The following is a 24,999-nucleotide window of genomic DNA, read 5'->3' as shown; positions in this document are numbered from 1 at the left end:
ATCTCTTTATCTTCTTCTTTTTTTTTTTTTTTTTTTTTTTTTTTTTTTTTTTTTTTTTGATAAGTATGTATTAATTTCTTTATTTTCTGAGTATATTACTTTTTTTATTTTTATTATTTTTTTATTTATGTTTTTATTTTTTTGTATCTTTATGTTTAAACGTTTGTGCGATTTCTCCATCTTTCTCTCTTCTAATATTTACGTAATTAATAATCACATAAAATAAAAATTAATAATCATCTCGAGCCAAAAGTGGACTTATTTGACTTTTTGACCTTTGTCAAGTTCATCATTAGATGATTAACTAGAATTTTCAAGAAATCTACAAAAAAAAAAATTTGAATGGAAAATCTAGCAAAATACCTATTGGCCTACGACTTCAGTGCTCTAGTGGTTGATTTATTAAGATTAATATCTCATTAAAAATAATATTTAGATATTTTTCTTTTTGCAGTCATTTATTAAGATTAATATCTCATTAAAAATAATATTTTATTTTATTTTAAAATTTTTCTTTATTTTTTTCAATAGTAGTACTGGGCATCTTCTAATATTCAATAATTCATCGTCAGAATTAAAAAGTAATGTAAACCAATGAATATGACATTTTTGAGAAAAATCATTCCATTCCAAATTTAATGATAGTCAACCAAACAATAGAATGGTAATAATCATTGCATTCCATAACGATTCAACATGTCACACCAAACATTATAATGGTAATACTCATTCCATTCCATTCTTATTCTCATTCCATTCCAAGTAGCATTCCATTCCATTCCCGCACACCAAATGTAGCCTAATGTCATAACTAATACAACTTTAACCATTTTTTTTTTTACTATTTTTTTTTCCCTTTCTATTTGTTTTTTTCAGAGGTCCTCTCAAAGAAAATAATTTATTCTATACTAAAAATTTATTTTTTGACCGCCAAAAGAAATAATTTATTCCATAATGACTTTTTTTTTTTTTTTTTCCCATCTCATAGAGATAATTTTTTTTTTATATATATAATTTTTTACGAGTCCTATCAAAAGAAATAATTTATTGGATAAAAATAACCCTTTTTTGTTTTTTGGTCTTATTAAAAGAGATAATTTATTCAATACAAATAAAAAAAATTTAATCCTCTTCTTTTCATACTTTTCTTTTCTTTTCTTTTTTTTTTTTTTTTTTTTTTTTTTTTTTTTTTTTTTTTTTTTTGGGATCTTGACAAAAAATATAATTTCTTCAATAAATATATTTTTTTTGGGTTTTTTTTTTCATGTCAAAAGAGATAATTTTTTTAATGGTTGTTTTTTATTTTTTTCGTCTGGCCAAAAGAGTTAATTTATTTAATATAAATTTTTATTTCTTGGTCCCATAAATTTTTTTTTTATTCAATTAATTTTTTGTCTTGTCAAAAGCTACCTAAAATAATATTTTAAAGATTAGACATAAGGAGAAGAAATCTAAAAGGACAGTTTTGTTATTTAAAAAGTAATAATTATTTACTTGTAAAGTACGGATTAAAATTGTCATTTCATTTAATAATTATAGTGCAAATGTTGAAAAGTAGAATGTGGATATCGCTTCCCTATATATATAATTTTTTTTCTTGAAATGTGAATATAACAAAAGTTGTTCCTATGTGTATTGGTTAAACTAATTAGGAGAGATGTCAATGGGGGCAAGTTTGAAAATTGAAGAGCTTTGGTGAAAACTTGTATGGAATTTCTTTTACCAAAAAAAATATATATTATCCATCAAAAAGATCTCATGAAAGGAAATGAAATTTTAAATATTCTAAAACTACCAAAAAAAGAAAAACCCTATCAAGGACAGACCACGTGCCCTAAATTGGTGGAGTAAAAGTTTCCAATTAAGGGCACATCAGCATTTCTTTTGGGTTCCTAGTCCCACATACTGTAATTACATAACTCTTATGTGTTTTTGTTTCTGCCGCATGGCCCCATGGGGCTTCCTTTGGGCTACCGCTGTGTCTGGTTTTAATTTTCCAAAAAAACAGAGAAAAGAAATATAATTACTATTTCCCGCGAATATCAGTTTCATTTAAATCATTTACTTACCACATCTCATGGTGAAAAGCATTACTTGAACAGAGTTACTTTTCCTTCGTTTTATGGTGTTTGTATAGTTATGGGCTTGAAAATGAATACGGATTCCCTACAGGGCATTACTGTATTTGATGAGAATGTAATATATTTACATTATACGTTCTAATCCTCAATTTAATTTAACCTTATATCTTATATTTTATGAGACATTAGGAACAAATGACTTATTCAACTTGAATTAACCGATTGAAATCATCCTCAATTTAATCTTGTTGACTATAAGTAATTTTATTTTTTTTAACCTACTTTCATGCTCTGTTTGTTTCGACCTAAAATATATATATATATTTTTTCAAGATAAATTATTTTTTATTTTTTCTTTATTATTGTTTGGCAAAGATTTACTATGCTTGCTGAAAATTGATGAATAAATTATTTTTGTTAAATTTTAATATTTTTTTTATTCATAAATATTTTACCACAACCAAATAACAGAAAATAAAAAAATATATTTTTAAAAATATTTTAACGGAGCCTCAGTGCACCAAATATTTTTCCTCAATCTTGGACTCTTTTTCAAATTTAGAGGTGAAATTTAGGTGATTTTCCCTCTTATAGAATTATTTTTAATAGATAATAATAAATAATTTAAAAGTCGAATATGTTCTAACAATGCTATATAAGTAGTCGGTGCTTATTTTGCATAATTTTTTTCGCATTTTCTTATTTACATAATTTTAGTTAGTTATGTTTGATACCAGTACTTGTTTTTAATTCATAAATCTTCTATATATCATAGTGTTTCATAATTTTGTAAAGTATCAATATTATTTTCGTTATTTATTTTGAATGAGAACTTTTAATAGAATTGTTTATTACTTTAATTTTTACCAAATAAGAAATAAAAAAATGGATAAAGAATAGTTTTATCTCTTCTCTCATCCAATGGTTTTCAGATTTACGTATTTTCTAGCGGTTCCAAACGACTTAAACCAACATTTCTTTCCTCTCTCTCTCTATCTCTCTCTCCCCAATGGCGATATGCCCATGCTCTGTACCGACGAACTCCTTCATAATTACACAAAAACCAGGTCTCTATCTCACACACACATAGATGTTCAATTCCATTAATTTATTTTTCCAGTACTCTTGAGTTTGTAAATTTGGTTTTCAGGGATTTTCATAATCAGTTCTGGCAATCAGAAGCTTCTTGGGACGGTTAAGTTTTGCTCTGTCAGAGCTAAGGTTAGTGTTCACTCCCTTCAGTAAGCTTCACTTAAATTTGAACTATGTTGTTTTGCAGTTCACTCTATCTGTTTGTCAATATGCCCAATTGAATCAATAACCATATATATATATATATATATTGCTTTGTAATGACTCTGTATTTTTCATATCATGGTAGTTTGAACTTCAACTATTTTCTTATGTCTTGTATTTCAAATTTTAATTTTTTATTTATTTTTATTAATAGGCAGTGGAAAGTGACCAGGGTACAAAACCAAATAGTGTCATTTGTGCCGATTGCGATGGAAACGGTAAGTTAGACTTTTATGAGATTATGGTAGTGTTTGTTCTATTGAATTTGACTTCCTGTGGAAAGTATTTCATGTAATTTCTCACATTGTTTTAAATGGTTTCCTTTTTCAAGCATTTGAGGCATTTCCCTCTTATGCCTTCTTTGTTTTCGAGAGCTAACACACCCCAGTGGCTGGAGATAGCTAATTCTCTATGTCAATTGTCCAAAGCTCCATTTGGTTGCTTTAAGGGAATAGAAGAATAAAGTGTTGCTGGTGAGGGGTTGGAGGCACAAAATATTGTTTTCTTTCATTAATTCTTAGTAGCTTTATATTTATAAACCAGCGGAGCTAACCCGAGCAGTGGTTTTCTCAAGCCTGTCTTAGAAATTTAAGGAGTTTTAAATTATGATACAGCTTGTTTATCTATTTCTCAAGCCCTCTGATTGAACTGATAATATAATGCTTATTAGCTTATTAACCCCGAGTTTAAAATGATCTCAATAAATTAATGACCTTCGATACGTGATCAAGCTTGGGTAACTTACCTCGCGAACCAGTCACGAATGAGTCTATAACTGAGCTGAGCATTAGACTTGCTCAACTAGTTTGCTTCTTTATAGGATCCTATTTTTAAGCATTTCGATCATTCTTTGTATTTAGCAAATGGGACAGAGAGAAAAGAATATGTTCCTTATTCGGAGAAATTAAGCTGGTTGTAGGCACTTTTGTGATCTTATTTTATGCTCAACTCTGAAGACCTTTGCCTGGTTCAGCTGTTAAACGCTGCACGTGTTCAAGTTTCAGAGCATCCATTTTGTGGAATTCCAATTGTTAGGTCTGTCTTTGACGGGGATCCTTTGAAGCTAATTGCTTGAGGTTGTTTTTATCTTCTAAGCCGATTAGTTAAATTTTTACATATAAATAAATTGACTGCTCATTTTGTTACAATAGAGTATATCATATTGTCACCACTAGCGCTCCAATAACTATCACAACTAATTGATGAACACTAGAATAATATTCTGTAAAAAGCTCTTGGGATTACTTTAAAATGCGACAACAAATTCAATTTTTTGGGGTTAACAGAATCTGAATATGTGCTGGCTCTTATGGATCTATAGTTTGCTGTCAAATTTCCAGGTGCAGTTCTGTGCTCACAATGCAAAGGAAGTGGGGTGAACTCTGTCGATTTTTTCAATGGACAATTTAAAGCTGGTGACTCATGTTGGCTTTGCGGGTATACACTTTAATTCATAATTTTGTATTGCATTATGTTCATCATTGCTAATATAATCACGTCCATTAGCAACCTTCTTGTCGTATCACATAAACTCATTATTTGGATTGCGAGGAATATTGACTTCCAAAAGATAAGTTGTGTACATGGGTATATTAAATAGGGAAAAGCTAGACAACTTTAGCTACGTCTCTTGTTGTGTTAATCTGCTTCTTAGAATCGTATTAGTGGCTCACATTTCGACTTGAATAGCAGAATTTTTTGAGGTACCCATTAATCACGTCTTTTTCTTTGCAGAGGAAAGAAGGATATGTTGTGTGGAAATTGCAGCGGTGCTGGATTTCTGGGTGGTTTCATGAACACTTTTGATAGTTGAAAACATATGAGCCTAGATCAAAAGGCTAGAGTGCATGTGCCAAATTTAAAGTATCTGGTTACAGGGTGCCCTTATAGTGTTATTGTGTAGGTAGATGTTTGTCTAGGCATGTTCATGGTGCGCATATGGACATATTAAGAAATCAAATATGTAGGTAAAGTGGCACTAGATAGACAATGATGGCTCTTTGTCCTTTCCATCACATTATTGTGGAAGCACACCAATATATTAAAATTGCAAAATGTGTAATTACTCTATTAGGATTGTAAAATGTACTTTGCACTCTATTTTGAAATGGAACTTGCTCTTGTATATATAAATTTGGCAATGAAATTTGCACAAACTGATATTCAATTACTAGAAATGCAATTTCACTTCAAATTTAAATATGTTTATTGGTGCAATTACCAACTTTCAGATGCTGATAGATTGCTTAGTTTGGTGACTGCAAGAGGCTTTGATGCATCTGAGCTTCTTAAAGCTCTGCATGAACTCACTCATTTGCTTTTGGAGCAAATGGGTAGCCTCAGATTCAGGGCGTAACACATAATAAACATGAGACTCGCCCTGCTCTTCCACCAGCTTCGCTTCTTTCACCCCTTTACTCTTCAAAAACTCTGCATACATAACTCCTCTTTCCTTAAAGAAGTCCAAGCCCGCCACGATAACCACCACTGCAGGAAACTGACTCCACATCGCTGCAGACAGCTCTGCCATCTCAAAGTTGCACCCATAATAATCACGGTTTGATCCTTCCGATAAACTTAGTCTCCACGACATATCATTCATCGCTACATCCCCAGCTGCTCCATCCTCGCTCTCTCTTTTAGTTCTCCTTTCACTTCCAAAATAGGGATGAATCGGTAGCAATCCTTTGATTTTGACATGACAGGCTTTGTCCTGAATTGATCTGATAGCAACCTGGTGAACGATGTTACCTCCAGCGCTGTCCCCTGAGAGGAACACACGAGAAAGGTCAGCTCTTTCCAGCCATGGTTCAGAGCTTACATTGTGACTTAGCCATTCAAGTGAGCTATAGCAATCATCAAAAGCTATGGGAAGCCGGTTTTCTGGTGCAAGGCAGTAGTCTACAGAAAACGCAATGGCTTTGGATGCAACAGATAAATCTCCCAGGAAACAGTGGTACCCAAGCCAAGTGGTTGAGCCAACGCAAAATCCACCACCATGGAAGTAAACAAGAACCGGAAGCTGAGCAACTGATGCTGGGGTGTCAGGAAGGAAGATCCTTGCAGTTATCGGCTTTGATGGATCAAGATCAGATCCTTTGACTTAAATCTCTTCGATGATGATTCAGGGCATGCCGGGGCCAGTTCAAATGCAAACCGTTTGACTGATCCATCAGAGAAGACCTGGATGAGACCCGGTACCTCGGCTACTATGGACATTTCTTGAATAGTGATGATTCTTATGTTGAAATGTTGCACATGATATTGCAGAGATTGTGATGGCTTAAATTGAGGTCTATTTACCTACTGATTAAAATAAGGTGGTTGCTCAAAGAAAAATACTGCTATATTTCTAGAAGTTAATATATGACAATAAGATTGGTTGGTGGATTAATCATGTTAAGTGAGCTGTGGATCTTTGAAATATTCAATCTATTCATCTCTCTTAAAAAAAAAAAAATGAATGAATGAATTTTTCTTTAAGAGATGTTATTTTGTTCAGATCTCTTTTTTTATTCTAATCTCAAACCATGTGCTTTTGTTCTTTTAGTTTATTCGCTTCCAAATGTATGACACAACTTGGTTTATCAAATTGATGGGAGATCTTCTTTTTCTCCCCCCTTTCTCGAGCTTTTAGGATTTCTTTGTAGCTATTTTCTTGAGGTTGTTTTCATCTTCTAAGCCAATTAGTTTAAATTTTATTCTATAATATATATATATATATATATATATATATATTTTAAATAAATTGACTGCTCATTTTCTTACAGTAGTCTCTTATTGTCACCACAGGTGCTCCAAGAACTATAATAGCTAGTTGATGAACACTAGAATAATCTTCTGTTTAATGCTCTTCGGAAATTTTAAAATGCGAAAGCAAATACGTTTCTTTAGGGTTAGCAGAATCTGAATATGTGTTGGCTCTTATGGATCTATAGTTTGCTGTCAAATTTCCAGGTGCAGTTCTGTGCTCACAATGCAAAGGTATGGGGTGAACTCTGTTGATTTTTTCAATGGACAATTTAAAGCTGGTGAATCATGTTGGCTTTGCGGCTATCCACTTCAATTCATAATTTTATATTGTATCAGGTTCATCATTGCTAATAATCACTTCCATTAACATCCTTCTTGTCATATTACATTAACTTATTATTTGTATTACGAGGAATATTGTCTTCCAAGAGTTAAGTTGTGTACATGATATTATACAGGGAAAAGGTGGACAGCTTTAGCTAGGTCTCTTGTATCGTGCTAACCTTATTTTTGAAATCTTATTAGTGACTCACATTTTGGCTTGAGTTGTGGAGCTTTCCGAGGTACCCATTAATCACTTATTTTCCTTTGCAGAGGAAAGAAGGATATGTTGTGTGAAAATTGCAACAGAGCTGGATTTCTGGGTGGTTTTATAAGCACTTTTGATAGTTAAAAACATGGTAGCCTAGATCAAAAGCCTACAGTGGACATGCCAAATTTAAAGTATGTGATTACAGTGTGCTCTTATAATGTTATTGCGTATGTAGATGTCTGTCTATTCATGTTCGTGCTGTACATATGGACGTTTTCAGGATTCAAATATGTAGGTAAATTGGCACTGGGTAAATCTATCTAATTATTGTGGAAGCACGCCCGTTTATGAAAATTGCAAAATATTAAATTACTCTATTAGGATTGCATAGCGTACATTGCTATATATTTTCCAAATGCAAATTGGTCTGGTATAAATAAATTTGGCAACAAATTTGCACGTACTGTTATTCAACTGCTATGCAATTTTACTGCATATATTTCTTGGTGCAATTACTAACTTCTATATGCTGATAGATTTTCCTACTTTGGTGACTGCAAGAGGCCTTGATGGCATTTGAATTTCTAAAACCTCTGTATGAACTCACTCATTTGCTTTTGGAGCAAATGCGTAGCCTCAATTCAGGATGAAGCACATGATATACATGATTTTCACCCTGCTCTTCCACCTGCTTCACTTCTTTCACCCCTTTCTTCTTCAAAAACTCTGCGTACAACACTCCTCTTTCCTTAAAGAAGTCCAAGCCCATCACGTAAACCACCACTGACGGAAACTGATTCCACTCGGCTTCAGACAGCTCTGCCATCTCAAAGTTTCATCCATAATAATCACAATTTGATCCTTCCGGCACACTTAGTCCCCAAAATATATCCTTCATCGCCACAATCCCAGCTGCTCCATCCTCACTCTCTCTTTTAATCCTCTTTTCACTTCCAAAATAGGGATGAATCGGCAGCAATCCTTTGATCTTGACATGACAGGCTTTATCCCGAACTGTTCTGATAGCAACCTGGTGAACGATATTCCCTCCAGCGCTGTCCCCTCAGAGGAACACGTGAGAAAGGTCAGCTCTTTCCAGCCAGGGTTCAGAGCTTACCTTGTGACTTGGCCATTTAAGTGAGCTATATGTCACGGGCCTAGAGATTTGGCGCAGCGGCACGGCCCGTGCGGCACCAAGGCGTTGCTTCAGCTCGCGCAAGCGCCCTGGTCAGCCACCACGACCTGCCCTCCCAAGGATACATGCTGACTGGTTTCGGCCTGCCATGGCCTCGTCAGGGGAACGGCTCCAGCTCCCGACCAGTTTGTGCAGGGATGGCCAACTCCCTTCTTCATAGTCAAGTCCAAGACTAGCGACAAGCACCTCGAACTGAACCGAGTCGACCTGCCTGAACTCTGAAGAGGTACCATCCTGTGGTCCTGCACGCCCCTTCCCTGGAACCATTCCCAGTCAATGAATGTTCTTAGCCAACCAGCATGCGTATCTTCTATGCTCATGGCGTCGTTAGGAATCGGATCGTGACATTCTCCCCCACCCAAATCCTGCGACGCCCTCGTCGCAGTGCGGCGCTGACTCCGCTGCGTCCAACATTCCAAAGCCTGTCTCCTCCAAGTGGTATGCTCGCCTGCCCACTATCGCTTCCTTGTACAACCCCTGGCTGCACTCGCCCAATGATAGGGTTTCGGGCTAAAGGGACGCCCGCTTCTTCGGGACGCAACCCCACGTTATGCCGCCTCCGCGACACCCCGAGCAAACAAGCGCCCTCCGGCTGACTTGATACCCGCCCTTCACAACGGTTTGCACGCCTCTTGAACTTGCAAGAACTTTGGTGCGCGCGGCCCTCCGGCCATCCGATGCGCGCGGCCCTCCGGCTTAAAGGACGCGTCTTCATGGGGAGATGGAGGCTCTCCTCCAACAGCATTGATTACCCACCGACGCTTTTTCAGTGCACCGTCTTCATTCTCAAGACCCCCGGATCGACAAGAGGGCACACCTCTATGCTTTTCCCCAAGTCCTGCTCTGATACCATTTGTCACGGGCCTAGAGATTTGGCGCAGCGGCACGGCCCGTGCGGCACCAAGGCGTTGCTTCAGCTCGCGCAAGCGCCCTGGTCAGCCACCACGACCTGCCCTCCCAAGGATACATGCTGACTGGTTTCGGCCTGCCATGGCCTCGTCAGGGGAACGGCTCCAGCTCCCGACCAGTTTGTGCAAGGATGGCCAACTCCCTTCTTCATAGTCAAGTCCAAGACTAGCGACAAGCACCTCGAACTGAACCGAGTCGACCTGCCTGAACTCTGAAGAGGTACCATCCTGTGGTCCTGCACGCCCCTTCCCTGGAACCATTCCCAGTCAATGAATGTTCTTAGCCAACCAGCATGCGTATCTTCTATGCTCATGGCGTCGTTAGGAATCGGATCGTGACATATAGCTATCATTAAAAGCTATGGGAAGCCAGTTTTCTGGTGCAAGGTGGTAGTCCACAGAAAGCAGAATTGCTTTGGATAGATGTCCCAGGAAAGAGTGGTACCCAAAAGCAGTGGTTGTGCCAATGCAAAATCCACCACCTTGGAAGTAAACAAGAACCGGAAGCTGAGCAACTGATGTAGGGGTGTCGGGGAGGAAGATCCTAGCAGTTATAGGCTTTGATGGATCAATAATCACATCCTTTGACTTATATCCCCTAGACGATGATACAAGGCATGCCGGGGCTAGTTCAGGTGCAAAGCGTTTGATTGACCCGTCAGAGAAGGCCTGAATGAAACCCGGTACCTCGGCTACTATGGAAATTTTCTTAAAATGGGAGTGGTAATGATTCTGATTGTGAAGTTTTGCACATGAAATTGCAGATATTGAGATGGCTTAAATATAGGTCTATTTACTTACTGATTAAGATAGGGGACTTTTTGGTTGCTCAAAGAAAGTTACTGCTATACTTCTAGATGTTAGTTACTATATGATGAGATTGATTTGAAATTGCAGAGATTGAGATGGCTTAAATATAGATCTAGTTACCTACTGATTAAGATAAGGGATTAGCTGGTTGCTCAAAGAAAGGTACTGCTATATTTCTACAACTTAATATATTATAATAAGATTGGTTGGTGGTTGATCATTTAAAGCGAGTTTGATCTTTGAAACATGCAATCTAATTACATCTCTTGATTTTTTTGGAGCTAACTTCTTGAGTGCTCCAAAAACTATCATAACCAGTTGATCAAATAATCTTCTGTTAAAAGCACTTAGGATTACCTTAAAATGCGACATAAATTCTTTTCTTTTGGGATAGCATAATCTGAATTAGTGTTGGCTCTTATGGATCTATAGTTTGCTGTCAAATTTCCAGGTGCAGTTCTGTGCTCACAATGCAAAAGTAGTGGGGCGAACTGTATCAATTTTTCGATGCACAATTTAAAGCTGGTGAATCATGTTGGAGAACATTGTCTTCCAAGAGGTAAGTAATGTACCTGGGTATACTACACAGGGAAAAGGTGGACTACTTTTGCTAGGTCTCTTGTCTTGCTTTAATCTTCTGCTTGAAATCTCATTAGTAGCTCACATTCAGCTTGAATAGTAGAAAATTTTGAGGTACCCATTAATCGCTTCTTTTTCTTTGCAGAGGAAATAAGGATATGCTGTGTGGAAATTGCAACAGAGCTGGATTTTTGGGTGGTTTCATTATCAGTTTTGATAGATCAAAATGCTACAGTGGACACGCCAAATTTAAAGTATCTGGTTACAGGGTAATCTTATAGTGTTATTGTGTACATAGATGCCTGTCTAGTCATGTTTATGGTGTAAATATGGAGTTTTCAGGAATCAATTATGTAGGTAAAGTGGCTCTGGGTAAATCTATCAAAATATTGTGGAACACACCCATATATCAAAAATTGCAAAATATTAAATTACTCTATCAGGATTGCAAAGTGTACATTGCACTATATTTTCCAATTCAAATTGGTGTAGCATAAATAAATTTGGCAACAAATTTGCACAAACTGTTATTCAATTGCTATGCAATTTTAAAAATGCATATATTTCTTGGTGCAATTACTAACTTCTGTATGCTGACAGATTTGCTTACATTGGAGACTCCAAGAGGATTTGATGGCATCTGAGTTTCTAAAGGCTCTGTATGAACTCACTCATCTGCTTTTGGAGCAAACGGGTAGCCTCAGATTCAGAATGAAACACATGATAGCAATGATTCTCACCCTCCTCTTCCACCAGCTTCACTTCTTTCACCCATTTCTTCTTCAAAAACTCCGCATACAACACTCCTCTTTCCTTCAAGAAGTCCAACCCCGCCACGAAAACCACCACTGCCGGAAACTGACTCCACTCGGCTGCAGACAGCTCTGCCGTCTCGAAGTTGCATCCGTAATAATCACGGTCTGATCCTTCCGGCACACTCAGTCCCCAAAACATATCACTCATCGTCACAAGCCCAGCTGCTCCATCCTCACTCTCTCTTTTAGTTCTCTTTTCACTTCCGAAATAGGGATGAATCGGCAGCAATCCTTTGATCTTGACATGGCAGCCTTGGTCCTGAATCGTTCTTACAGCAACCTGGTGAACGATGTTCCCTCCAGCACTGTCCCCTGAGAGGAAAACACGAGAAAGGTCAGCTCTTTCCAGCCACGGGTCAGAGCTTTCCTTGTGACTTAGCCACTCAAGTGCGCTATAGCAGTCCTCATAAGCTATGGGAAGCCGGTTTTCTGGTGCAAGACGGTAGTCCACGGATAACACAATTGCTTTGGATGTAACAGATAATTCTCCGAGGAAAGAGTGGTACCCAATCCAAGTGGTTGAGCCAACGCAAAAACCACCACCGTGGAAGTAAACAAGAACCGGAAGCTGAGCAGCGGATGCAGGGGTGTCAGGCAGGAAGATCCTAGCAGTTATCGGCTTTGACGGATCAATGATCACATCCTTGGACTTAATTCCTCTTGGTGATGATTCAGGGCATGCCGGGGCTTGTTCAAAGGCAAAACGTTTGACTGATCCGTCGGAGAAGACCTGGATGAGACCCGGTGCTTCGCCTACTAAGGACATTTCTTTCTTGAAAATGGAAGTGGTGGTGGTGATTCTGATGGTGAAGTTTTGTACATGAAATTGCAGGGATTGTGATGGGCTTAAATAGAGGTCTGTTTCGGCTACTGATTAAAATATCTGTTTTTGTTTGGTGGTTCAATGAAATGAAAGGTACTGCTACATATGACGATGATAGGATCGATTGGTGGTGGGTTGATAATGTAAAGCGAGTTGTATCTTTGTAATATGTTGGGAATTTTTAATATTTTTATACAATCTTATTTTTAAATTCATTCACGTAATCGTATTAAAATACTACACGTATATATTCATATCACAATTTAATCATAACACAATATATATAGTATAAATAAAACAATATACTGAAATAATAGGTCAGTAAAATATATAAAATCAATAAGGGGAGTAAAGAAACTTTTGGCCTATGTAATAGAGAGACACGTAGTATGCGTTGTCCTAAAGCCTTTACAGCTCCCTACGTGCAGGTTGTGATGATTATGAAAGGTTCTAAGATACAATTTCACAGAGAGACGAATCACTAAGTCTTTGTGTCATATTGCCCATAAATTCAAATATATATATATATATATATATATATATATATAGATTCCTGATCTCTTGCTTCCCATGGAGTAAGAAAAATAATCCACACTTTTTATATAGACCGTTAGATTGTCATTTTACAAACCCACCCATGATCTTTCCTTTTAACACTAAACCACTACCACCCTATTTTTAGTTTCTATAATTAATTTTACCATTACCATCTACTATAACAATAAAAATTAATTCCCGTAACTTTACTTTTATTTGTCGTGGAAGAGTTTACTTTAAGGCTTTGAGGATTAAATGTTTTTAAATTTTGTTAAGTTTCATCCCTTTACGAAGAGATTAAATTTTTTGTTTTCATTTTATTTAGTTTAAGCTTTAACAATTTTGAATAAAGTCAATGTCATGTGATTCCATTATTCAGTTGTATGATATATATTGTTATTCACACATACACGCACAAATAACTATAACAATAATACTTCTTTCCATGAGAGCTTTGGTTCTGAAACAACATAAAACACCTCTAAATCCTGGAATCATGCACACCGCTTAACATCTCAGCTGCATCTTTCCTAATACATTTTCAGACCTCCCCTTGAAAACCCACATATACATATTCTCCATATCATGCTGAACCATGAAAACATCAAGCTTCAAGTCTAATTTATCATACCTACCAACCCCATTTCTCTCCCAAGTGATCTTACTCTTTGATTTCTCATTCAAAGTTGGTTTAAAATAAAAATGGAAGAAAAACTAGGCACCCCAGACACTATCAAGCTTCTTAGCAATATACGGGTATTGTTTTTCTTTCAAAGAAACATTTAAATAAAAACAAATTTATTAGTAAAATATATGGGAATTAATTTTTTTTTCAAAGGTTTCTATTTTTATTTTGATAATTACCTTTTATTGTTACAGTGGGTGGTAAAATTAATTATAGAAACTAAAAATAGGGTGAGAATGGTTTTGTGTTAAAAGGAAAGGCCATAGGTGGGTTTGTAAAATAACCGTTAGATTTAATCTAACGGTCTATATAGAAAGTGTGGATTATTTTTCTTGCTCCATGGGGAGCAAGAGATCATGGCTCTTTCTCTCTCTCTATATATAAAATTTTGGTGGAATGAAATAGAGGTTTAAACAGAAAGAAATATAAATGATGAAAGTAAAAATCGTATTTAATCTATTATAATAACCGTATATTTATAGGCCATTTTCACACCCTTAGCCAATAGACACAACAAGTCATAAGGGGTCACACCTCTTGAAAAATAAGTTTTAAAACTTTTATATTTTATTCAAAAAACCTAACAATTCCTTACAAGTTTTTAAAACTTCAAACTTTAAAATAGGATATAAAGATATAAATATAGATATATGGAAAAATAAAATAACTTGGCAACTAAATACTATGCAATAGGTGCAAGAGTCTTTCAGACTTGAACTTGCACTTAGTGTTACTGTCACCATCTGAGGAACCCGAGATACTAGGTCTTGAACTCGACCCATTGAATCAGACTTCAGCATGTAGCACACAAAGTATTGACTTAAGACTTGGTTAGCGGTATAGCGCTATTAATGGCCATGTGCTCGTATCTTGATTCTCATTAGAGTTACTAAAGAACAACCCAATTCTCATAGTCGCGGCCTCACGGCTATTCTCACTTAGGTGAGTCCTCCAAAGGTACATGTGACATATACCTTGCAAGAGTTTGCTTGCCCCGGGCTCATTCAGGGCAATGCCCTTCCTAACGTCACACTAAGCAGCATTAATGCCATAGGGATGGGTATGAGTGGATCTTCATAAGAAACCTCCTAATAAGAAAGTACTGCAAATAAGTCACGCAGTACGGATTGTTTCTACCCGTTGAACCTAATTCATGGGATCTCCAATCACAAAGGACGGGTTACTTCCGAAAGGTGACTCCCTTGGGGCTTAAACCCATCCCCCTCCACACTTTTAGGACTACGCTCCTAGAAAAATAAGACATCCTCAGTCTCATTATTATTTTCTTTCTCTAGAGAGTTCTAGGACTACACTCCTAGAAAAAAAAAAGACACTTGGTCTTTTTATTTTAATTCATCTTTGTAGTGCATGCATCTTCCAACTTGAATCACTAGCCATTGACTTGAATCAACTGTTAACCTGTCTCAAAGGCTAGAACAACACAACGATTAATTCATAAATGTTTTCTCTAGAAATAAAATTATAATCACTCCCTCTGTATAGAGTAGCACACTGAAAATATCTAACTCATGCCAAAGAAGAGCATTCTCATCATCATAAAAATTCTCACAATAATGATACATATAATTTTGCCCTATATATACCCCCACATTTCAAGAGTAAAAAAAATCTCTCAACAATATTCACTACCTTCAAAATCCCTTTATATAATATGTAAAATCTTAATCATATGCCAATTTAAGAAGCGTCATCGTCTAGAATTTGGTCTTCTTTAATTCATTAATTATCCATTCAATAGCATAAATATGATATTAAATTGTGCTGAAATAAATTTCTACAACCATAAACCCAACTGAAGCAATAGAGACAATTGAAAGTTATGTTGACTTAAATAAGTTTTAACCCAAACAATTACTTATCTATCAACTTAGTGGTTTGAATAATAACTTGACAAGTACAAAGGATATACATAGAAATCTATGATATCAGGGTCTAAACTTCAATTCAAATAGAGTTTATGAAAGTAAATTTAAACAAAATATCTCAATACCAACGAAAATGATATAAAATTATGATTAATTTATTTGATTAAGAGAGCCATGAAAATAATCAGTATAGGAGGATCCCCTGTTTCTTCTTTAGCATTTCTGTTTACTTAGATATGCTATTATTCACCATCTTAGTAAATACAATTATACACAAACTTTTAAAATCTTGAAAATAAATTTTCTCTCTCCAAATCAAATAATTTGGTGAAGTTTGAATTTATTATTATTATTTTTCCAAAGAAAATTAATCAATAAAATTTTAACTTTAATAACAGTAATAAACTTCCTGAATATCTATTTATACAGTTTGTATTTTTGAAGACTTGATGTTTCATTATTAAACTAATGTTAACAAAATTATCACAGAGGTAGAGACCAAAATACAAAAACATCTTAAATTTTTTTTTATACTAAATGGAATGGTGTCTGCCAAGTCGCTTAGAGTCAGTCTTTCAATAACGTTGTAATTACTCATAATAAAATAATTTTAATTTTAATCAAATTAAATAACTATATGAATATATAGAGATCCAATAGATATAGATCAGACCAAACTTTCTATAAACTTCTTCAGGTTATATATTTTTGCTAAGAATAAGAGACCTGACTTTTACTGTTCATTTTATGTGAGGAAGAAAAATGAAAAACTGTTTTAAGTGCGGTTAAAACTTAACGTTATACTGCAGCCACTTTGACATGCCAGATATAAAAAAAAAAAATTAAAAAATAACGGCTACTCTCTGAAGATAAAATTAAACACATGCACCTTTTGCTAAAAGACACATAATAGAAAGATAGTAACCCTAATTATCAGGGTCTTCTTTGGATTTAGAAAAACTCATTTCAATAGTATAAAATTAACTAAAAATAGAATAAGAGTTCATTCATGCCGGAAAGGAGTCTAAGTTAACACTAAGTCCCTAACTAACCAATCACTAATTTCAATCAAATTATATGTGTTAATTATATATAAGCATGTAGATATATTACAATTGTTTAGAGTTATTCTACAAAGGAGACGTTCATATTTATTTATTTTTAAACATTCAAGAAAGTATCAGTTTCAGGAATTAAAACTAATGAAGAACGGATTCTATAAACTTAAAATGCTACATATATATATACATGCACATACACAAGAGAGTTATATCCAATCACATAGTCCTTATAATTAAGGACTCATTGAGTCTTAGTACTCTTCTTATTCCTAACTCTCTGAGATCCTTACAAAAAATCAGAATATGCAACATATTTTAATTTCATATAGAACACACCGACGAGAAGTAAAAGAAGTGTCATCATTCACTAGTCATATATAAAACAAATATACGTGAATCAATTTAAATGATTAAGTAAACACGCTGAAGACTTAATAAAGGCTTTAGAATGTTGGGATTTTTAATATTTTTATACAATCTTATTTTTAAATTCATTTACGTAATCATATTAAAATGCTACACTTATATATTCATATCACAATATAATCATAATACAATATATATAGTATAAATAAAACAATATACAGAAATAATAGGCTAGTAAAATATATCAAATCAATAAGAGAAGTAAAGAAACTTTTGGCCTGTGTAATGGAGAGGCACGCAGTATGCGCTGCCCTAAAGCCTTTACAGCCTCCCTACATGCAGGTTGTGATGACTATGAAAGACTCTAAGATACAACTCCAGTGTCCTCTATAGGCATGTTCACAGAGAGATGAATCACCAAGTCTTTGTGTCATGTTGCCCATAAATTCAGATATATATATATATACATATAATATTTTGGTGGAATGAAATAGAGGTTTAAAAAGAAAGAAATATAAATGATGGAAGTAAAAACCGTATTTAATTTATTATAATAACTGGTGTGTCGACGCACCATAAGCTTAAAAAGTGTGAATTTTAGACGAGGGCCAAGAGTTTTACATTTATAAAAGCCACTACTACCTTTCATTATAAATATAGCTAGGGCGAGTAGGGATCGTCCCAAGGGATTGTGAGGGTCAACAAGGTTGTGGAATCGTTATTAGGGCTAGTAGGTCGAGTGATCAAACAATTGGTTGGTTGGTTAATTAGATTAGAGAACAACTAAATTAAACTAAGTGATAACAAAGGAATGCAATTAAGAGTAAGTAAGAGAGAGAAGAGTCTTGGGGTTTAGAGATCACCACCAAGCAATGCTTTTCTATACCCTTAACAAGTGACTAATGAGGGTAATGTGTGTTGCAATATTGGTGTGTGTGTGTGTTTGGTTGATTCAACAAGCAAGGATGACTAGTTAAGCATGTATTGTCTAAACATCATGTGACAGGCATAATAAATCTAAGCAATGAAGCATATATTGTCTAAACAACATGTGAAAGGCACAATAGATCAAAATAAGTCATTAATCCTTTCATTAAGCTCACAATCCAAATACAACACAAAGTTAGAGACATATGCTACTTGCATTCAAAAGCTTGGATCATCAAACAACAAGCATGGAGTGTCCTCCCATTTAACACTACACTACAACTACACTACATCTACACTACTAGCATGGAAATAAACTAGGGGAGAGGCACAATCCATCAAGGAATAAGTATGAACCATCAAGAAAATCACAAGAGCATTATATTAAGCACTATGTTTTGACAATCTCTAAATCTATAGCATTAATACACATAGACATGCATCAATAACACAAAATCTAGAGACAAGCACATGAACATCTATTCTAGCATACATAGACATATGGATAGAATGAAATGATCAATTGAAAGCATTTAACCACATAAATCATTGAACAATCAAGATCTATATATATCAAAGTGTCAAAACATTAATTACAACACTAATCCCTCAATAATACACAAGATGAAGATAAAGAAAGCATGCTTGGGGCTAACTCTAGCCCCAAGAGGATGTCTAGCCACTCATGGTAGTGTTGCTCCAACCCTCAAGGGCTAACTCCATGGAAGAAATCCGCTCCTTGTTGATGAAGAACTCCAATGGTGTCTCTAGCCTCCTCCTCTTTTCTTCTACACTAAGAATAGCCTCTAAAGTTGTATCTACCAAATGCTAAGTATGTTTTTCTCAAAAAGTGCATCATATTCCTTTTATAGGTAGGTCAAGTGACACACCAAATGAGATAGGGTCGTGCAAAGAATATTCTCTAATGATTGGATAGAGGACGGATTAAACAAGCTGGCTTTTTAACTTTTTCGCACTGGAGGAAGTTCGATCGATCGAACCTTGGACTTGGATCGATCGAACTGGCTAAGATCCATCGAACTTAGGCTGGATCGATCCAACTGGTTGAGCTTTTTGGGAAAAGACAAATCCGAGATATTTTGGGAGATATTTTTGGGAAAAGGACAAAAGTAGTTAGTGGGTGGTACAGCTGTGGATAAGATCAATCATTTGAATAAGGACAAAAGTGTTCGATCGATTGAAGGGTGGTGTTGGATCGATCGAACTTTGGACTTTTTGCTTTGGGTCAAGGTTTGGATCTATCTTGAAGTACTGAGATCGATCATTGTTCGATCGATCGAACCTTGAAGTTGGATCGATCGAATTTTGTTGCTTCTCACCTTTAGCTTCATTTGCTTCTTTCTTTCTCCACTTTGCTCCTTTCTTTGTTTAATCCTAGAATTGTTTCAATTAAGCTCTTATTTGGCTGAGTTAGCTCATTTTAGGGATAAGTGTCTGAAAATGGAAATAATACGAAATCAATCTAAAACTAATGGAAATAATAGAATGCCTAAGCTTAAGGGGTTTAAATACGCACTTTTCAGCGTTCATCACACCCCCAAACTTAAATATTGCTAGTCCCTAGTAATGAACTAGAAAGTAAAGGAATGAAATGAACAACTATACAACTATGAACTAGAAAACAATAAATGGATAGCGCCATTTTCGTAGGGAACACGATTGCACTTAGCACATGCAACAAGCCTTTTAAACCCCTAGGTTACCCCTAGTGGACGAGTGAAGTCTCGTGAGGGTTTCCAGAAATGATACCCATAAACATTAAGCTCATTCTTTCAAGAGAGGCACCAATATTGCAAACAAGCATTGGGAGAAAACTACCTCAAGTATGCAATTTTTCAAACATTTCCAAGCAATCTCCCAAAATCTCAACATCAAGCAAGCAAGTATGGTCCTCCACACATCAAGAAAATGATCATGCAAATCAAAACAACTCTAGAATCCTTTTCAGTGGACCGGCATCAAATATGTTGCTATCTAAGCCAACTAAAGAAATGATCACATCCTTACCCTCAAACTAGCACACAAATCTAATACCGATCATCAAGACAAAAAGTGAACCTTTTATTAAAGTTTTATTGTTCTAGGATCGCTTATTCTTTTCACTCGATTTATTTATTTATTTTTATTTATTTATTTATTTATTTTTTAGGATCAAAGATGGAAGCATGGTGCAATGTGTTGATCTATTAAGCTTTCTAGCGATTCATGAGGTCGAGCGTTAGGTCAATGACTCCCAAACCAGAAGACTTTAGGGCATTAGGCATTCAAATACCCCTACGGACTTACAAACTCAAATTAACTAGGATACAAATCAAGACAAGAACCATCTAATCATTTCCCACTTCTCACCTTTTGGGAGAAGTCCTCACCCTTCTTTTTTTTTTTTTTTTTTTTTTTTTTTAACAAACAAATTCAATTATTAACCTAGAGTTTGGGCCCTCCACCTTTCGGCGCGAGAAGTTCAGTGCTTGATGAGGCTAGAATTCCGGTTACTTAGTGAAAATGGGTTATTATCCACCTTTATCAAGAATGAAAGCTTTCAATACACTACTAGCTCAATTGGGATATAACCAAATCAATAACCAACAAAGCATGTACCCCACAAGCAATTTTTAAATTTTAAGTAATATAATCCTCAAAAGATCAAAATCATAGCTAGATATGGACCAATTATAGAAATATCCCTCAAATACACAAGTCATGCTCAAAATTTTGAATTTAAAGCTAACACTGCAAAACACCATTCCCCCCAAACTTAAATGGCACAATGTCCTCAATGTGCAAAGAGAATAAAGGAAAGAGTATGCTAGTGCAACTAAGCAAGAATGAGCGGGGCTGAAGTATCCGAAGTGGGTGGCATGGCCCCCCCAAACTTGGGATGAACTGTGGTCCTGAAAATTGGCACTTGGATAAACTTATCAAATAACAAAATGGGATAATTAGTGAATAGTGGACATGTAAGTGTAAATGGGATAAACAGATAAAAAGATGAGAGAGGTATAAGGGTGGTCCTGAAAATTGGGTAGCACTCTCTCACTGAAGTCACTGTGATGCACCTAATGGAGTCAAATATACAGATATGAGAATATAATCATATGACATCCACAATAAAAACAGATATATAAAACAGATAAAGTGTAGGTACAATAGAAATATCAAAGCCGACAGACCGGCTGTAAAAATAATAGTACTGTACAGTGACAAAAATAGAGATCAGAGAGGGATCAAAAGATAGAAGGAACTGGGAACTCAGGACGATGAGGTAGGACGGGCAGGTCGGGCTCCGCGGATATCTCTGGATAGATCCGGAACATAGTCGCGACATCCGTGCGGAAGGTAGCAAAATCAGCTCTGTGGGCCGTAAGATCAGCTCGTATAGCAACAACAGTATCCTCGAGAGTCTGCAGACGTACTCCAAATCCGGGGGTCAGATCTGGAGCCTCAGGTATAGATGAATCAGAAGAAAACTCCTGAGTCTGCTCCTGATCGCGAATGGGTGACCCAGCTGGAGAGTACTGCTCTGTGTCGTCTACAGGGCACTTTAAATCAATATCTATATGCTCGGCCGCTGGATCGACTGGTGCGTCGTCCGTTGCGGGATCTGCTGTTGCTGCCTGAGCTGCTGCCTCCGCCTCCTCCTCAGCCTCTAGCTCCTCTGCAGCTACTACTGCGTGGTCCTACAGTCTAGTAATAATGGCATTGTAGCTTTTGTTCCAGTTCTTCTTTAAGAAGTGACAGGAACCTCTCTCAGGATGCTCCCGAGGATGGAATAGGGTAGCGCTGGTCTATAAGAATCTGGGTGATGAGGTGGCCGAATGGGAGAGACTTAGCCCGTCCGGGCGTCTCCTTGCTAATATATTCATCAAATAGCTTTCTCATCATGCTCCAGATGAGCGCAGGAATGGATACCCAGTGCCCGGTGTAGAAGGCGTAGAGGGCTATCAATTAATCTCCCCTCCTCTGAATCTTGTGCCTTACCATATATATGTTCCGGAAGAGCACGAAATCAATAAACCAAAGGTCATCTAGAAGGAATGTCCGAGTGGCGAAGGTCTCGCTAGCGGCATGGTGACCTGTAAAAAAAACTGCCATGTCGGCATATGAAGGCCTGTATAGCCTCGGATATGTCTCCTGAAGCTCTGGAGGACAGCGGTGTGGGCAGTGGCAAAAGCGGGCCAACGAGTCCACTGTGATAGTGATCTGATGGCCATCTATAGTAGTGACCAGCTCTGCTATGGTACGCGGGGATGGTCGGAGATTCTAGAAGAATAACCGTACCAGCCGCGGGTAGACTGGCTCTATGACTGGGGCAAGAATAGTTGCAAGGCCCCTCTGAATGATATCATGGTAAGCTGATCGGGTCAGCACCGATCTGGAGAAAAAGGCTGTGTCGAACGCTGACTCATGGTCGACTACCATATGCGCATATCTAGGCGCGGGCCTATCACGCTCTTGAGCTGGCTGGTGTGGTGGAGATGGTACTGGTGAATGCTTAGCGCCAGCATGTGGTGGAGATGGTGATGGTGTAAATGCAGGATGAGCCGCAGAGGTGGATGGAATATGGTCATCCTCAGCCTCATGAGCAGGTGACTGAGGTGGAGTAGGCTGTAGTGGCTCCTTCTGTACATGAGAGGGCTCTGCTGGCTCCTCTATCCGTGGTCTAATATGTCACTGAGGCCCATGTTGCCTGTTGGCAACGGTCTTCCTCTTAACCATGGCCTGCAAAAAGAAAAAAAGAAACTTGCAATGGGAGTTAGTGCCAAAATAAGAAATTTTAAGCACAATATAGAAACATGTATGTTAAGTAAAATAGACAAAACAGATATGACATGAATCTATGCAAGTGGCAGGATGTGAAACATGCTAAACAATGTAAGTATGAAATGCATCCAATGTGGAATATCACAGGCATTGGGCATATATAAGATAACATGAACACTAGATATGAAGAATGAAGTGTATGTGTGAGATCTGTGAAGTTCGATCGATCACAAAAAGGAGTGAGATCGATCACAAAAGTTGGATCGATTGAAAATAAGTGAGATCGATCTCACAACTTCGATCAATCTGAGACATAAGTTCGATCAATTGAACTGTGCGATGAATGTAAACAGTCACAGATCTGTGACTTTGGAAGCATGGGGCCCACATGAACGTGTTCGTGGGCCCATCAACACTACACATCAACAATAATTATCACCCAATCATGGCCTATCCTCCCAAAATCAATTCAAAAATAAAAAATATAACAACATATATACAAACATGCTTGAAGGTCATCAATGGTGGATTTCATCATAAAAATGGCCTGGATTCAACACATAGAGTATGTATGGATGAGATTGAAGCTTAACTGAACATGAGATGCTCGGATCTTACCCAAATCGAAGGGAGAGAAGTGGATGCGAAGAGTGGATGAGATCCGAGATGAGAGAGGTATATGCGAAGCTTAGACCTCGTCGGAGAACTCGCCGGAGATGGAAGAGATGAGAGTGCACAGTGGCGATGAAGAGGGAAGCAAGGGCTTAGAAGGTTGGATCGATCTAAATGATCGATCTTGAGACCCTCCAGGTCTATTTTAAAAACATTCCTGATAGAGTTCGATCGATCGAACTGAGACTTCAGATCGATCGAACTTTAATGAACTCTCCTTAAAGTATTTTTAGATTTTTGAAATTTTTGAAATTTGAAAAATGAAAAACTAAAGTTAAAAATTAGAATTAAAATAAAAAATTGTAAAATAAAATAAAATAAAATAGAATAAAATATTTTTGGATTTTTTTTTCATTTTTTTTAATTGAATAATAAATAAAATAAAACAAAATCTTTTTGTATTTTTGAAATATTTTTTAGAAATAAAATAAAATGAACATAAATGAAAATAAAATAAAAATGAAAATATTTTTAGATTTTTGAAATTTGAAAAGTCAAAATAAAGAAATGGAGAACTGAGATCGATCGGAACAAGAGTTCAATCGATCAGATAGAGAGCAAAAATATGCAGGTTTATGGTTCAAAAATTTGGCTAAGTGTTGGAACTTGAAGATCGATCGAACTTGGAAGTTGGATCGATCGAAGAAGTTCAGATCGATCTTGGAATGTTTCGATCGATGAGACAGAGAGCTGAAATATGCAGGTTCTTGCAGGCTCAAAATTTTCTAAATGTTGAATCATGAGATCGATCGAACTTTAAAGTTGGATTGATCGAAGGTCTCTTGATTAATCTAAGAATAAGTTTGAACGATGGGACATAGAGGTGATTTGGATGCAGGTTTCTGCAGGTCAAAAAATTTTCTAAGTGTTGGATGCAGAATGGAGTTCGATCAATCGAACTCAGGTTTGAGATCGATCAAACTATGCAGAATGCTTAATAATGACATGAAAGCTCATGCAATCCTCACTAAAGTTCATTTCAATGCCTATGAGAACCAAAAACAAGTATCTAGACTTCGCAAGAAACAAAATGAAAGATAATAATGGGGGAGGAATAGGGTTTTGACACCCTACGAAATGTTTTTGCTAGTCTTTAACGTCTCTAGCAAGACATTGGGCTCTTTTAGCCCGAATCAAAAATTTTATAATGCATCCCCTCCTTGTTGGGGTGATAGATGCTTTAATCTCCACCCAACAAATGGTTCTTTGAAGAACTTATTGGATTAAGCTCCAAAAAAACTTTTGATCCTTTGTCTATGCAATCATAACCTTTGGGCTTCCATGCCCTTTC

At 36.4% G+C, this 24,999-nt stretch overlaps 2 protein-coding genes and 2 pseudogenes across 2 annotated transcripts; 1 reads left to right on the top strand and 3 right to left on the bottom strand.

Moving 5' to 3' along the window:
- The first annotated feature begins 3,003 nt into the window (after positions 1 to 3,003).
- LOC132286584 (protein BUNDLE SHEATH DEFECTIVE 2, chloroplastic-like) lies at positions 3,004 to 5,510 on the top strand. Its single transcript, XM_059788943.1, has 5 exons — positions 3,004 to 3,148; positions 3,232 to 3,302; positions 3,532 to 3,595; positions 4,718 to 4,814; positions 5,112 to 5,510. The coding sequence occupies exons 1-5, from the start codon at positions 3,091 to 3,093 to the stop codon at positions 5,188 to 5,190; spliced, it is 369 nt and encodes a 122-aa protein (XP_059644926.1). The 5' UTR covers positions 3,004 to 3,090; the 3' UTR covers positions 5,191 to 5,510.
- A 94-nt stretch (positions 5,511 to 5,604) lies between these two features.
- On the bottom strand, positions 5,605 to 6,835 carry LOC132286582 (probable carboxylesterase 17; annotated as a pseudogene).
- A 941-nt stretch (positions 6,836 to 7,776) lies between these two features.
- LOC132281360 (probable carboxylesterase 7) lies at positions 7,777 to 11,276 on the bottom strand (annotated as a pseudogene).
- A 285-nt stretch (positions 11,277 to 11,561) lies between these two features.
- On the bottom strand, positions 11,562 to 12,880 carry LOC132286583 (probable carboxylesterase 17). Its single transcript, XM_059788942.1, has one exon. It carries the CDS (start codon positions 12,733 to 12,735, stop codon positions 11,803 to 11,805), a length of 933 nt encoding a protein of 310 aa, XP_059644925.1. The 5' UTR covers positions 12,736 to 12,880; the 3' UTR covers positions 11,562 to 11,802.
- Positions 12,881 to 24,999: the final 12,119 nt, after the last annotated feature.

This window comes from Cornus florida, unplaced genomic scaffold, assembly GCF_030987335.1.
Source record: "Cornus florida cultivar Cherokee Brave unplaced genomic scaffold, ASM3098733v1 CherokeeBrave_3.0.0_Hap2_Chr11, whole genome shotgun sequence".
Lineage (NCBI taxonomy): Eukaryota > Viridiplantae > Streptophyta > Magnoliopsida > Cornales > Cornaceae > Cornus > Cornus florida.
The sequence above is the reverse complement of the archived record's forward strand: the minus strand, read 5'-3'. Positions and strand labels throughout refer to the sequence as shown.